Below are 13,401 nucleotides of genomic sequence, written 5' to 3'. Positions count from 1 at the left end.
TAAAGACAATTGTCACTAAATTAGTTAAGGAGCCTAATCTACCCTAAGCAGAACCAATGAACTGTTCTTTTTAAAAAAGAGCAAGATTCAGAATATGAAAAGAACGACCCAAAAAGAGTGGTTCTAGAAACTCAGCCAAGCTCCTTACAGCTGCCGCAGCAACTGTTTAATAGATTGATCTTTGCAGTAGCATTATTCAAAGAGAGTCTTTAACTGAAGGAAAAATAAAGTCACCTTTAGCAGTTGTTAGTAACAAAAGTAAGGAAGCCACTCTTCAGTAGAAGAGTCACACAGGCAGGATAAGGAAATCTGGGTCAGAGTCTTCTTCTCATCCGATTCTTTTTCTTCCCCTCATCTCTTTTCTCCTAACAAGATAGGAACACTTATTAATATAAAACCCCATAATAATGTATCGATATTAGCTAGGTGTTAACACTCCTCCTCCAATGGAAACCGCTTGTCTGTTGGTGTCATCAGCTCCCGGTGCTTCTCCTCTCAATTCCCACAGTAAACATTTGCATCAATATTGTTTAAAACATTGTTTCAAGACTTTGTTACATGGAGGAAAGTCCTCAAGAGAAACTTCTTACCAAAGCTAAAAGATGCGCTCTATATCCATTGTGAATTTAAAGCAAGTCAAATATGATAAACAAAATTAGCAATAAAATTCTGTAAGACATTCTTAAAATATATCTAAATCAGTATTCATTCAAGTAGTCAAAGCAGGTCATTGTATTAAAAAAGTGACTTAATCATGGTGTGAGGGAGTTAAAGGAACAGGGATTTGATGTCAGCACATTCTCCAGCAAGATCCTGGTGCTAGGCACAAATGTTCTACATAATGTGTGTTAAGCTATGTTGAAAGGCCTTTAGGCACATTTAAGAATGATAGCTTTGTTCAAAAAAAGTATTCTATATTATTTTGCATACATTTATGTACTACACCTTTCTCCTATATATGATTAGTCTAGGAATAATTTACTAAATTAATAATACATTTGAATATGATTCTTTAATGTACCAAAACAGGCAACATTTTTCTGCGTGTCATTTTCTATTTAAAAATATTTCTATAGCAGTTCAAACGCATTCTATAGTGCAATTCTATCATGAGTCGAATGTTTATTTTAAAGGTAATTTCCCTCACCTACAAGAGAAACTCACTTACTATTGTCCTAGCAGAAACTTGAGAACTAAAGGCAAACTGTGACTGTGTCCCCAGCGCGTCCGTATGTCCAGATACAGCAGTCAATCCTTTTTCTACCTTGCCCCTTACCATCGGTACAGGCTTCCCTTGTACAGTAGCTCTTGCGTTAAAGTTATAAATTTGATAAAACATCTTAAAACCTGCCTGTTTATAACTTGCCATTCTGTCCTGACTATTTTAAGCGCAAGATACTCCTTCGGGGGGTGAGTCATTGCGCTATACTAAATGTCATTAATACAACATAACATAACATAACACAACAGAACATACCATACCATACCATACCATACCATACCATACCATACCATAACATAACATAATACAACATAACATAACATAACATGCATGAATGTGACTGTTGCTTATAGGATAATTTACCATGAACATTACACATGCTCTGGTTATTGTTGTGAAGCATTAAATGTATGCTAACACTACTATTTGAGCAGATGTATTTTTCAACTTTGCAAACTATTTAAGTTGTATTGTTATCTGCAGGGTGTACAATTTGTTAGAGTAGGTGATTACTAATCAAACATGTGCACTTTACTACAACCTTGGATTGAAGAAAGCAAAATATTCTATTTACTAAAATTACTATATTTCTTTATAAAACTGAAATTAAGTCCATAATGATTTAACAGGAAGATATCACTATGCCACAAAATGAATTTTTACTAATAACACAATTCTCAACATACCTCAAAGCTCACAGTTCCACTTTGAGCCGTATCAAAGGCATTAAAAAGAAAGTGTGCATATGTTGTGGAATCTGAAAATAAAAATACATATTTCATTTTTAGGTTTTGGTACATTAATTATTGTATTGCTATGTTTCATGAAGAATTTTGGAATGTATGTGTATATATCGATACATTTACAGATTTACTAGACATTTTGGGTGCATAATAAAGATGGATTAATCTTAGGACTTTGTAGCTCTACAATACTAACTCAAAGCTTTAACCGTATATTGCAACTAATTAAAAACAGAAGAATTGAAGAACAAAGAGCTTGCAGTGACTTAACATTGCTAGCCATTAGCAATCACTAACATTTCTCTTAATCAGTTATTCAGTTAGTGCTTTGGAAGTAGATAACTCACTCCATTGAGCAGCTCCCTTGAGGCACTCAGGAATCTGGGCCCAATGAGAGCCAACCTCAAAGCATTATGTGAAGGTTGAGATTCCCAAAAGAGAAATCTCACTAGACATTAAAGAGGGCGTTTAGACATGGAGGCAGGGGAGATGCATCAGGAACGTAAAATACAGTATGGCTTCTGTGTCACTGGCACACTCTGGTCCTCTTTGTAGACAAGCTCAAGAGGTATTTCCACTTACCAAGACAACATTGGAGAATTGTAGCTGTAAGGACCAAAGAATACCAACACAGTTAAGGATATTAAGGGCCTGGCTTTTATGAAATAGTGATCTTGCTTCTGTTTTTGCTCTTCTCTTTATACTTATTTAGTTGTTACCCCTCAGCCTTTTCATTACTTCTTCCCTAATTATTGCTTTTGCCCACATCAATCATTTAACTTTGCCTTCTCTGTGCCCATGCTAAATCACATTATTATTATTCTCTCCCAGAACTGTGCCATCTGTATATTGATGTTTATTGTTGAAATCTAGTCTACACGTCTCACTGTTTCATATTCAAACCATCTCATTATTGTTTCTGCACCATTTTTTCCTATTTGGTTACTTGACCACTATTGATCATTTTACCCCATGCCTGGCTTAACACCCAATACCCTCCTTCATCCCAGCTTTTATCTTTTTAATTTAATACAATACTAACATCAATGTCATTGTACTGAGCAGCAATGTAAATGCGTTATACAAATGTAATCCACTTATAGACATTCATTATGTAGATATCTATCAATTGTTTATTCCAACAAGCGATCAAACATACATTGGTGCATTCATTTTTCCATTGCACATAAGCTACTTAAAGAAGGGTCTTCTGAGGAAAGGAGTTGCATAAGCACTAGAAATGAAGACAGGCTAAAAATTATGGGATGGAAAGGAAGGGAGTAGATGATATTGACCATATATTAAAATAAATCTAGTACTGGAAGTTCAGTTGAAAACACAGCTCTAAGCACTCTCACTTTCTCATCTTTTGCCAGTCTCAAGAATTTACATGTGCATCCTAACATAGCTAACCATGTATCTAACTTTACTTACTCATAATCATTTCTATTCTTCCATTCACTTTTTTCTAAAATCCATAAACCTTAGAGGACAACTAGAACATATCTTAAAGTACCCTAGCCAGCGCGCAACTATAACAAAAACATGAGACTGCCAGTCCTAACGTTTTTCAATGACTAATATATTCTAAAAAGCATTTTCTATTTCAATGAACACACGTTAGTTTCCTAGCACACTTATGGATATTGATAGTAATATTTACCTATGCATTAAAGTTAGTGTTAGTAGCTTGAATGATACATCCTTCCATTTATCTTTAATAATCTCTGATTGAGGATTTGGCCATTCTTCAGATTTTTTCCAAAAGTCCAATTTATTTTTTATTTCATTATGTGCTACCTTGGTTTATGACCATCTGGAGTGTCAAAGCACTCATTTTGTCCTGTTTAGCATTAGACATAACTTAAAACAATATCCCCCATCTGTTCCATTGAAATAAATCAGATCTGTAACTTCTTCAAAACCCTTCAGATGAAACAATGGGCCAATTGTAAAAGGATAAGCATGCTTCTTTTTAAGCCACTGCCTAATTGTGTAAGATCACATACCATTTTTATCACTGAAGAGAGGAGCTTCTTCATAAAAATACGAATGTATTTTGAAAAGCATAGTCAAGACAACTCTTTATTTTCTAGTTGGTTAGATCTTTTGGGGAGGGGTTGTACTTGGAGGTTGTTTTAGTATTTAGTACAAGTCCTGCATAAATGTGCCTTGCACCGGACCTTTCTCTGTAAGCTGTCTTCATGGACCTAACAGAGCACACCTGTAAAAGCCTGCTGTAATTCAGTCGATTGCTGGTGGGTCGTGAGAGAACAATAAATAAAGACGCCTTTCGATGTTGTCTTTATCTTGTCCCATTTGCTATGCTTCAAAGACAGAGGTCAAATATCAGGCTATAATGTCTGACAAAATAATACATATTGTTTTTCTTTCTCTGACTTCAAAGTGAGAGGAATTGTTATGTGAACTATGTGACAATCTTGCTGGGGTACATGGAGTGTTAAAGGAAGAGTGTAAAATATATATTTATGAACCACACAATAAAAAATGAAAATAACTATTAACTTCATTTTATAATAGATCAGCAGTTAGGAAGGAAACAACAACACACCTTTTTTGTAATTTTGAAGTGATACTTTAGTGATATATTTGCAACAGTGTGCTGCAAAATGCACCAATTGTGACATACAACACCCTTACAACTCTCCTGCTGAATATATTTGCCACACTTTGTGGAAAGCTAGAATTATTCACAATAGCTATGATTCCAGCGATGTAACATTGATGTCAGCACCCTCACTCTGAAAATGTTTACAGTTTCAATGCCACAAAGGTGCTGAAATCTGACCATAAATTCTGTTTTAAAACAAACCCTTGCAAGTGTTCCCAAGACTCTGGGTGAACGTTCCAGTGTTTTTCACTTCACTAAGTCATTTCAACAGGGAGTATGCTCCGTATATGTAATCATACCCAGTCATCCCACTTAACACACAAAATAAGAAATATGGATGCGGCCTAATAGCCAGAACTCCCAACTCTTGATCGGGGGAGCCAAGTTCAAGTCCTCAATCTGAGTAGTTTTCCAGCTCCAGTGCAATTCACTATCTGCCAATTTTATGGGCAGATCGATGTCTTGGCCATAGTCTGATAAAGACATGTCAAAGGGCATGGCGAAGGTTGTGACATTCACAAAGAATTGCTGTTAAAGAGGAACCCACACATTTTAAATAGTATGCTAGTTTTGTAATTCACAGCATTTGAAAGCATGTCTACTATTACATTAAAAAACTGCCCTGCCACGTCTGTTAAACCTAGGCGGGTCGCAAAAGTTTGTAGTTCAGAAATTGGGTCATGGTTCTAAAAGGTTTTGGGAAGCTCTTTTCTAGACTAATGGCTTTGTCCTTAGTGAGCCTTTAAAAGACTTCTAACCTAACTATGCTCAGAGTAACATAGGAATGCCTTGGACTTTCCTTCTTTGATGTAGAACTGGTTGATTACATTTTGGTATTTGTGACTTAGTTCTCTTTTAGGAACTATAGGCAACATGTTTTCCAACATGTCTGTCTGATTCACAGTTACATCAGCTATTCCTCCTTTTATTTTTCTTTAACATTTAGGCTCGGATTCGGAGTTGAACAATAATGTTGGTTTGGTAACTCTGCACCTGTCAAAACAGATACTGTTCTGTAACACCCTGACAGTCCTATTCAAATATGAGTTAATCCCGATGGAATGTAGAATGGCTGTATAGCTTGGTTTAACCAGACAGAATGCCTCACTGCATTCACTGTTACGAGGGGACACATACTCATATTTCCCAACTGCGCAGTTAAATGGTTCAGGCTGGTGGGTAAGGAGGTGGGAAATGGAAGGAGTGGGAATTGCTTGGCTGGGGAGCATTATTACATCCTTTTCTTGTACCTTGGAAGGGGAGGGCAGAGCCAGGGAATGTCACTGAGCTATATTTCAGTCTATTCCACAAGCAAATTTACCAGTCAATTTTCCATCCAGTAAAATTAGGTCCATTGTTCCGATACTTCTTAAATTTAGGTGAGGGAACAAAGGTCCACACATAATCGAGTGAAATGAAATTCCTCTTTCCTCAACCTGCAATCGGGACAATAATGTTTTAAATTGTACTATGTAATCTATGTCCAATACTTCTAGGTCTCTTGCTCTCACGTGTACTTTCTCCTGTTTTTATTCTCGAACTATGTGTTCCTAATGATTAACTCTTCATTTGGTCTTTCCTCTAAGTTTTTGCTTTTTACACACTTTAACTCTCCCCTGTTTTCTTTTTGCAATCTCTTAATTCTCCCCTTCCAGACAAATAGCTGTTGTAATGCACGTCTCTCAAATGCCCTTCCACATGTACAGTGTTTGTGGTGGGCAGAGCCACCCCCATTTCGGTTGTTAGGAAAACCCTGTTGGTGGACTCTGATACGATCAAATGGGTTCCCTTATTTAGAGTGGTCCCTGCTATGTCATTCCTACTTTCCATTTTTCCTGTGTGGGTCAATGTGTAAAGACTGTCCATTAGAATGAAATAGAAATTCCTTTTTGTCTTGGAGGAGTACTGGATGCTATCCCACCAATAGCTCATCTTATTTATATTCAATGTTGTGTTGTATAATACATTTCAAATATATTAAAACAATGCATTAAACTGAGAGCTGGTAAAGATGCAGACTGATGCTTCCTTTGTGGACTGTCCAGGATTGCTCACTATGATTCTGTCATCTGGTATATAGCACCTTATTAACCGGTGATTGTACAGTATGATAAAGCAAATTTTAAGGTCAGTCCAGCTTTAGTAAAAATAATACTTTGGTCTAGAACACTGACTAACGGAAGAATGATTGAACATATTGTAATATTGAGCATAGCAATACATTCTTGATCTCATCCAGACTTTCTTTCATATGTCCATATGTTAAGGGTCTGGGCACAACACCATTTGAGAACCATTTACTATTATGTGAATAGAGCTACCCCCTATTTCTGTTTATAAAAGAAAAAACTTACTTCACAATAGATCCAATTGTTAGTAAATCATCAAAAGAGTAGGAAGGTGCTAGCGATAAATTTATGGAGATCCTCTACAGCTGCGTTGTTTCACAAGATTCTCCAGTCGCACTCTGTTTTGTTATCATGGCTTAATTTCACAATTGTACAGACCTTCAAAAAGGAAGGCCTTATGTGCTCAGGGAACTATTCAACAATCTCTCTGTTTGATGATGCTTATAATGACAATAAAATAATAATAATAATAATAATAATAATATAAAATGTTTTATATAGGACACGGCTACTTTGACCGAAGTGTCCCAGCACTGGAGGTCTAACTACAGTGATCAAGCATGAAGCAGCCCAAAGGACCAGGAAAAATAACCAAGTTTTCAAGCTTTTGCAAAACACCACCTTAGTCTTTCCCTGTATTGGGTACCAAAAAAACATAAAGGAACTTCCCCCAATGGGTACTTCTTTACAACTGGGACATGATAAAATCTTTAGTAAGTTATTGGCCCATAGTGTTCAAGTACAATTGGATAAAATTCATATTCTGTAGTCTATCAGGCAGGCCACAAGCAGGGTTCTAATTTCTTGCCTGCAGATGATGCAGTCCTTATGGCGAGGACCATCTATTGAAATAATAGTTAGTTTAATATGAGTAGTCAATAGGAGATATGATCTCCATAAAACGTTTTAACTAAAGTTGCAATTAGGAATTGACAGATCCTATTAAAATGAAGGAAAATCTTTGACCAACTAGCTTTTAACTCTTGTAGTTGGAAAATGTATTTTATGTTAACAATCACATGGTATGGGGTGGAGCGATATCTGAGTTTTTGGGCCAAATCTCAAAAAAGACCATGGCACAGAGCAGAGCTGTGAGGCTGTCTAAAGATTGCCAGAACAACTCACCACAAATTCATTTTTTGGGGGAAAAGATTTTGCCTGGCCAACTTTGCAATTGTGTTGTGAAGTACTCAGCTCATAGGGCCTGACTATCAGGTCCTACTTTGGACAAAGCTTGCTGCTGCTTCATTCCTAAAAGAGTCTGAAATAACTTTTATCTTTTTAGCATGAGTTGCATCTGACTGGGATAAAACATATGCTAGAGTTTGGAATTAATTAAGTGTGGGCAAAAAACCTCTAACATAACTTGATCTAACCTTGCAGTTAAGAGACTTTATTTCAAACTGAGCTACAGCTACCTCTGTTAACTGTTCTTCCATTTATATGATGAAAAAGTATGAAAACATTTCTTATTGTTTTGTCCTCTCTACGTAATGCAGCAGAGGCATTTGATGAAAGCAATTTTTGAGGCAGATCAATAATTTCTGCAGGGAGGTGATACTGATGTTTTATAATACAGAGATGGGCAGGATTCAGTTTAGAACAACTAAATTAAACTGTAACACATGACTACTTCTAAGGAAAATGCTACCTGTTTAGGTCAATATAATTTTTATATTTGTAGGGCATTTACATAATATGCTTCATGTTCTGCCTAGATAGATTATGAAGCCTAGAATCTGAATATTTATTTGGTATGATTACTATGTATTCTTGTATAAGTTGTAATGTGTGCAATTCTGCAAGAAATCATATATCTATAGGCTAATATAGGCTCGAACTTGTTCAATTGATATGTTAATTACAAATATCTTTAATATTTCCCTATCACACTCCATCCCTCCCTCGTGGTCCTCACCAACTGTTGCCCCCATATTAAAAAAGGGTAACCGATCGTCTCCCAAGTGCTACCTACCAAATTTGCTCATTGATAGTACCATCAAAATCATTGGTAGAGTTATCTAGGACCATTTGGTCAAATGGACAACTGATATTGACATACTCTCCCTTTTTCAGTTTGGGTTTTGACCCAAATTAGGAACAAAGGAACAATGTTTAAATCTGGCCTTGACTATCACCAAATATACTAAGGCTAAGCGATCCCCCATATATTTGACCTTCATGGATATATCCTCCACCTTTGATTCATTGAACAGAACCAAACTCTGGTTGATGTTGCTGATTCAAGGCGTGGATCTCCCCCTGGTCAACATTTTATATTTCAATTTCCATCTTGAAGCCTACGATGATCAGGACACCTCAGCCCTCACAGTAGAACTAGAGGCGGTTGACCTCTCTCTCTCTGTCGGCCACACGCTGGACAGGTTGTTCTCCAACAACCAGCAAATCTCTCTAGAGAACGTCCTCCCACTACCCTGGACGGACCACTGTGCGGTTCTCTTCGACATTCAGACAGAGAAGAACACCCCCCGTCATGCGAGCCCTCTTCCCCTGAGCAGTTCAAGGCGAGGGGTAGCATTGCACCCTATGTCCTCAAATCTCACTTGCTATCCATCCAGCAAGACCTGCTGCAAGAACCTGAACTGGCGGCCATTAACTACACAAAATCGCTCCACAATGCACTTAACATCTTTGTCCCATTTAAAAATGCTTTCAAAAATAGAAAAATCCCATCTGCCCCTTGGTTCTCTGACACACTAAGACTCGAGAAACAAAGGTGCAGGAATCAAGAAAGACGCTGGCATCGAGATTACAACCTTGCAGAAAAATCCTGCTACAGGGAGGCAATGACTAAATATAAACTCCTCTTAATCACTGAGAAAAGTAATTACTACTTCAAACAAACTGAAACAGCACAAGACTCTGTTAAACAGCTCTTCCACGTAGTGACCAAGTTATCAGGACCAGGGACCAACTCCTGCACAATCGCCACCCAACTCTCTGCAACTCTCTTGCTAGTTTTTTTCGAAGAAAAGGTTAGCCATATCTACGCCAATCTTTCAGCCCATCCCAAGATGGACAATCCGACTGACACCCCTAGCGATGATAAAAACTCTCCCAACCCCCGAAGACAGCCCCATTGATAATAAAATTACTCCTAATCTCTCGGAATTTAGCCAAGTCTCTCAGGAACAGATCATTGACCTAATCTCCACTGTCAAATCCGGATCCCCCAATAACCCCTGCCCTCCATCCATTTTAAAATTGATTCCCGACATCATAGGCCCCAACCTAGCAAAGATCTATTACTTGATGTTCAGGGCAAGCACTTACCCTTCCATCTGGAAAAAGGCCTTCCTCAGTCGTTACTAAAGAAGAATATCCTCGACCCCACAGAGACCAAAAACTACAGACCAGTTGCATGTCTCCCATTCCATGCAAAAAAAATTGAGAAGGTCATGAACACTCAGCTTGCCCATTTTATTGACCAAAATAACTTACTAGATGACACCCAATTTGGTTTCAGAGAGGGCCATGGCACTGAAACAGCTCTCATCAAGGCATCCGATGAAATCAGGATGATACTTGATTGTGGGGGTGCCGCGGTCCTGGTGCTGTTGGATCTTTCAGCAGCATTCAACGCGGTCGACCACGCAACCCTAATCAACTGTGTCTCAGCCATCGGCACCAGACATAGGGCCAAGGCCCTCCTGGCCTCCTTTCTTTCTAATCAGACTCAACTAGTGACTCTCTGCGACTTCGGATCCACACCATTTGCACTCCCACGTGGTATGCCGCAAGGTTCATCGCTGAGTCCGACCTTGTTTAATATCTGCGTGTCAGACTTGGCGAGGGTCATCAAATCCCACAATATGGGCCTAACGGCATACGCCGATGATACACAACTGGTCCGAGCGGTACACAATAACAGAGGGGCAGTTGCAGCAAACTTTCAAGAGGGAATACTAGCCATTAGTGCATGGATGGCAAACAACTGCCTCAAATTAAACTCAGACAAGACGGAGGTGATGACCTTTGGGAATCTCTCCCCTAGTTGGTCCCCCACTTGGTGGCCAGCTAAGCTAGGCTTACCTCCGTCCCCTGTCACAAAGGTCAGAAATCTGGGTGTTATGTTTGACGACAAGCTGTAATTTATATACCACGCCAACCCAGTTGCCTCTTCTTCCTTCCATGTCATCAGGATGATAAAAAAAACTTCTACCTTTTCTCCCAGTCAGCGCTGGGAGGACTCTCATTAGTACATTGGTTATGTCAAAGGCTTACTATTGTAATGGTCTACTTATCAATTCTCAGGAAAGAGTCCTAAATAAGTTGCAACTGGTGCAGAACGCAGCAGCCGGAATTCTGTCAGCCACCCCCAAGTTCGAACCAATATCCAAGGTGGTTTGACAGCTCCATTGGCTGCCCATTAGGAGTAGTACCTAGTTCAACGCCCTATGCATTGCATACACTGCAATCCATAACACAGGACCTGAGCTTCTGAAGACAACTCTATGTTCTTATATGCCCAGCAGACCCTTCCGCTCATCAGCAGTTAACCTGCTGATTGTCCCCCGAACCAAGAAAGCTCCTTGGGGGCGACAGAAGATTTACTGTTGCCACTACCAGACTATGGAACATGCTCCCCCTTCACATTAAGACCAGTCCCATCCTGCTTACCTTCCGCAAACAATTAAAGACCTGGCACTTCAACCAATAAGCCACCCGCTCCTGGCTGTCCCTCAGCCTTAGTCCACAGCGCCGAGACACCTAAGGGTATTTGCGCGCTTTACAAGTTGCTTAGGTAGATAAATAAATAAATAAACCTATCTATAACAGCAGAAGTCTGGGAGGTTGGCAGTAGCCCAACCTCAGATAATGCTACTATTACCAAAGAAAGGACCACATGGCCGACTGATGCCAGCCAAAAGAATACCAAGAACAGAGGTTGATAAACCTGAGCCAGTCCCTGCAAAACCTCCATCCAAAAAACCAGGCAGAGGGAGACCTGAATGCATCCTCCACATAGCCTCAGGGAAGTCAGTCAGCTACTGCACCACCACAACATGGATCATCTAGTTGGCAACAGCAACAATAGACAGGAAATCCAGCCCAAAAGGGACCGGGCCACAACTGCTTCAGTGAGGGGTAACTGGGGAGGCAATGCCTTAGCACAAACACAGAACCCAAATAGGCAGTGAATCAAAACCCCCAATGCGAAGCATTCATCTCATGCGCACCTCACAATTAACTGTAGGAAAACTCAAAAGAAGGACCAATGAGTCAAAATTAGGAATTCAAGCCTTTACTTGCATTGAAGAATTCAGGGCTGCTAGCTGTGTTTTTTCAATCAGGAATTTGCACTAGAGTCCACCATTCAGGGTGCCTGGTGGAGCCCCACTCAGCTACTCATCCCCCAAAACAAGGCTGGTTGACCAAACCCTGGTGGGGAGGGCAGTCTGGCGAGGGTGCAAGGCGGTTACCCGTCCAGTCCTTAAAAGCAGTCACCAGGTCCCCGCCCTCAGACACCACAGTATCAGAATCACATGGAGGCAGCAGGACAGCCTTCCGACCACTTTCATTGTTTTCCATGATAAAATAAAACGGAATAGCAGATCATGCGAGACCTATGGAAAGCGCTGAATAGACAGATAAAAAGAAGCCCAAAACTATCCCCAAAAGAAAGGTTGAAAAAAATGTGCATAGTTAAGATACCTGGCGCCACTAGGGAGGGTCATGTTGCACGTCACATGTCAGGACTAGAGGGGTATTCACTTGACCTCAGGGAACGATCGCCAATGATATTCTTTTATGACACGACCCCTCTTCATACACTATAGTGCGTGTGTAGGCCAAAAGTCCCCACCTGCAGCTAAAGCACATTGGAGAGAGGGGTTGGTGATGCCCATAGAACCCTAGCTAAAATTAATACCATACCACATTCATGAGATTACCACCGTAAACATCTTGCAGCAGTCTAAACTACCAGCTGGGTATGGAGAGGAGGGAAGGCAATAACCCATAAAAATTAATGCATTCCATGAACAATAACACACTTTCAAAAATAGATACCCGAACTAGGACCTCACTACAAATTGCATGAATACATTAAAAAGGAAGGTACATGAACCCCAAATGAAAATGATAACACATGCAATTATACACTTTCCTCGAAAATAACCAATGAATGTAGCTCTTATTTAATAGGTAGACAATCGAACATCCAAGTACACCACTGTTTCAGCAGCCACATCAATATCCCGACAAGATTGGCAGTGTGAGAATTAAGGACTACAAACATTTTTTCTTGAATTTTTTGGTTCAAACTTTAAAGTAAATAACCCCTAATCACCAGAGGACTACAAGACATCTCCCCTAGATTCATCCCAAAGATCTACAATGTTCATTAAGTTGTGTATTTTTGCACTTCTATGGACCCTCTATTTACTATGGGTGTTTCCACATCCATTCATCACCAAAGAACTGCCTAGTCAAGTGGAGTCCATCCTGAAGCTATGACGGTGCATATGTAGGGCCCTCTCCCACATCACTTATAATTACACCAAACCCAACATTCCACATGCACTACACAGCGCCCTCTTACAGAACATGTGGTATCATCACATGACCATTGTGGACTCCAAGACAACAACCAGGTCATGTTACATCTGTTTGCTGTAGGCACAGACAGGCTTCACTTGCCCCAAGAGGTAA

General features: G+C 39.6%; 1 protein-coding gene across 1 annotated transcript in view; it reads right to left on the bottom strand.

Moving 5' to 3' along the window:
• The window catches only part of KCNIP4 (potassium voltage-gated channel interacting protein 4), a 1,100,610-nt gene that overhangs the window by 254,517 nt on the left and 832,692 nt on the right, over positions 1-13,401 (bottom strand). The window contains exon 4 of the mRNA XM_086964441.1: positions 1,909-1,979. Coding sequence (XP_086820567.1) covers positions 1,909-1,979 — 71 coding nt within the window. The remainder of the gene's footprint in view (positions 1-1,908; positions 1,980-13,401) is intronic.

This window comes from Lissotriton vulgaris, chromosome 3_2 (assembly GCF_964263255.1).
Source record: "Lissotriton vulgaris chromosome 3_2, aLisVul1.2, whole genome shotgun sequence".
NCBI lineage: Eukaryota > Metazoa > Chordata > Amphibia > Caudata > Salamandridae > Lissotriton > Lissotriton vulgaris.
Note: the sequence above shows the minus strand (reverse complement) of the source record. Positions and strands in the feature narration are given on the sequence as shown.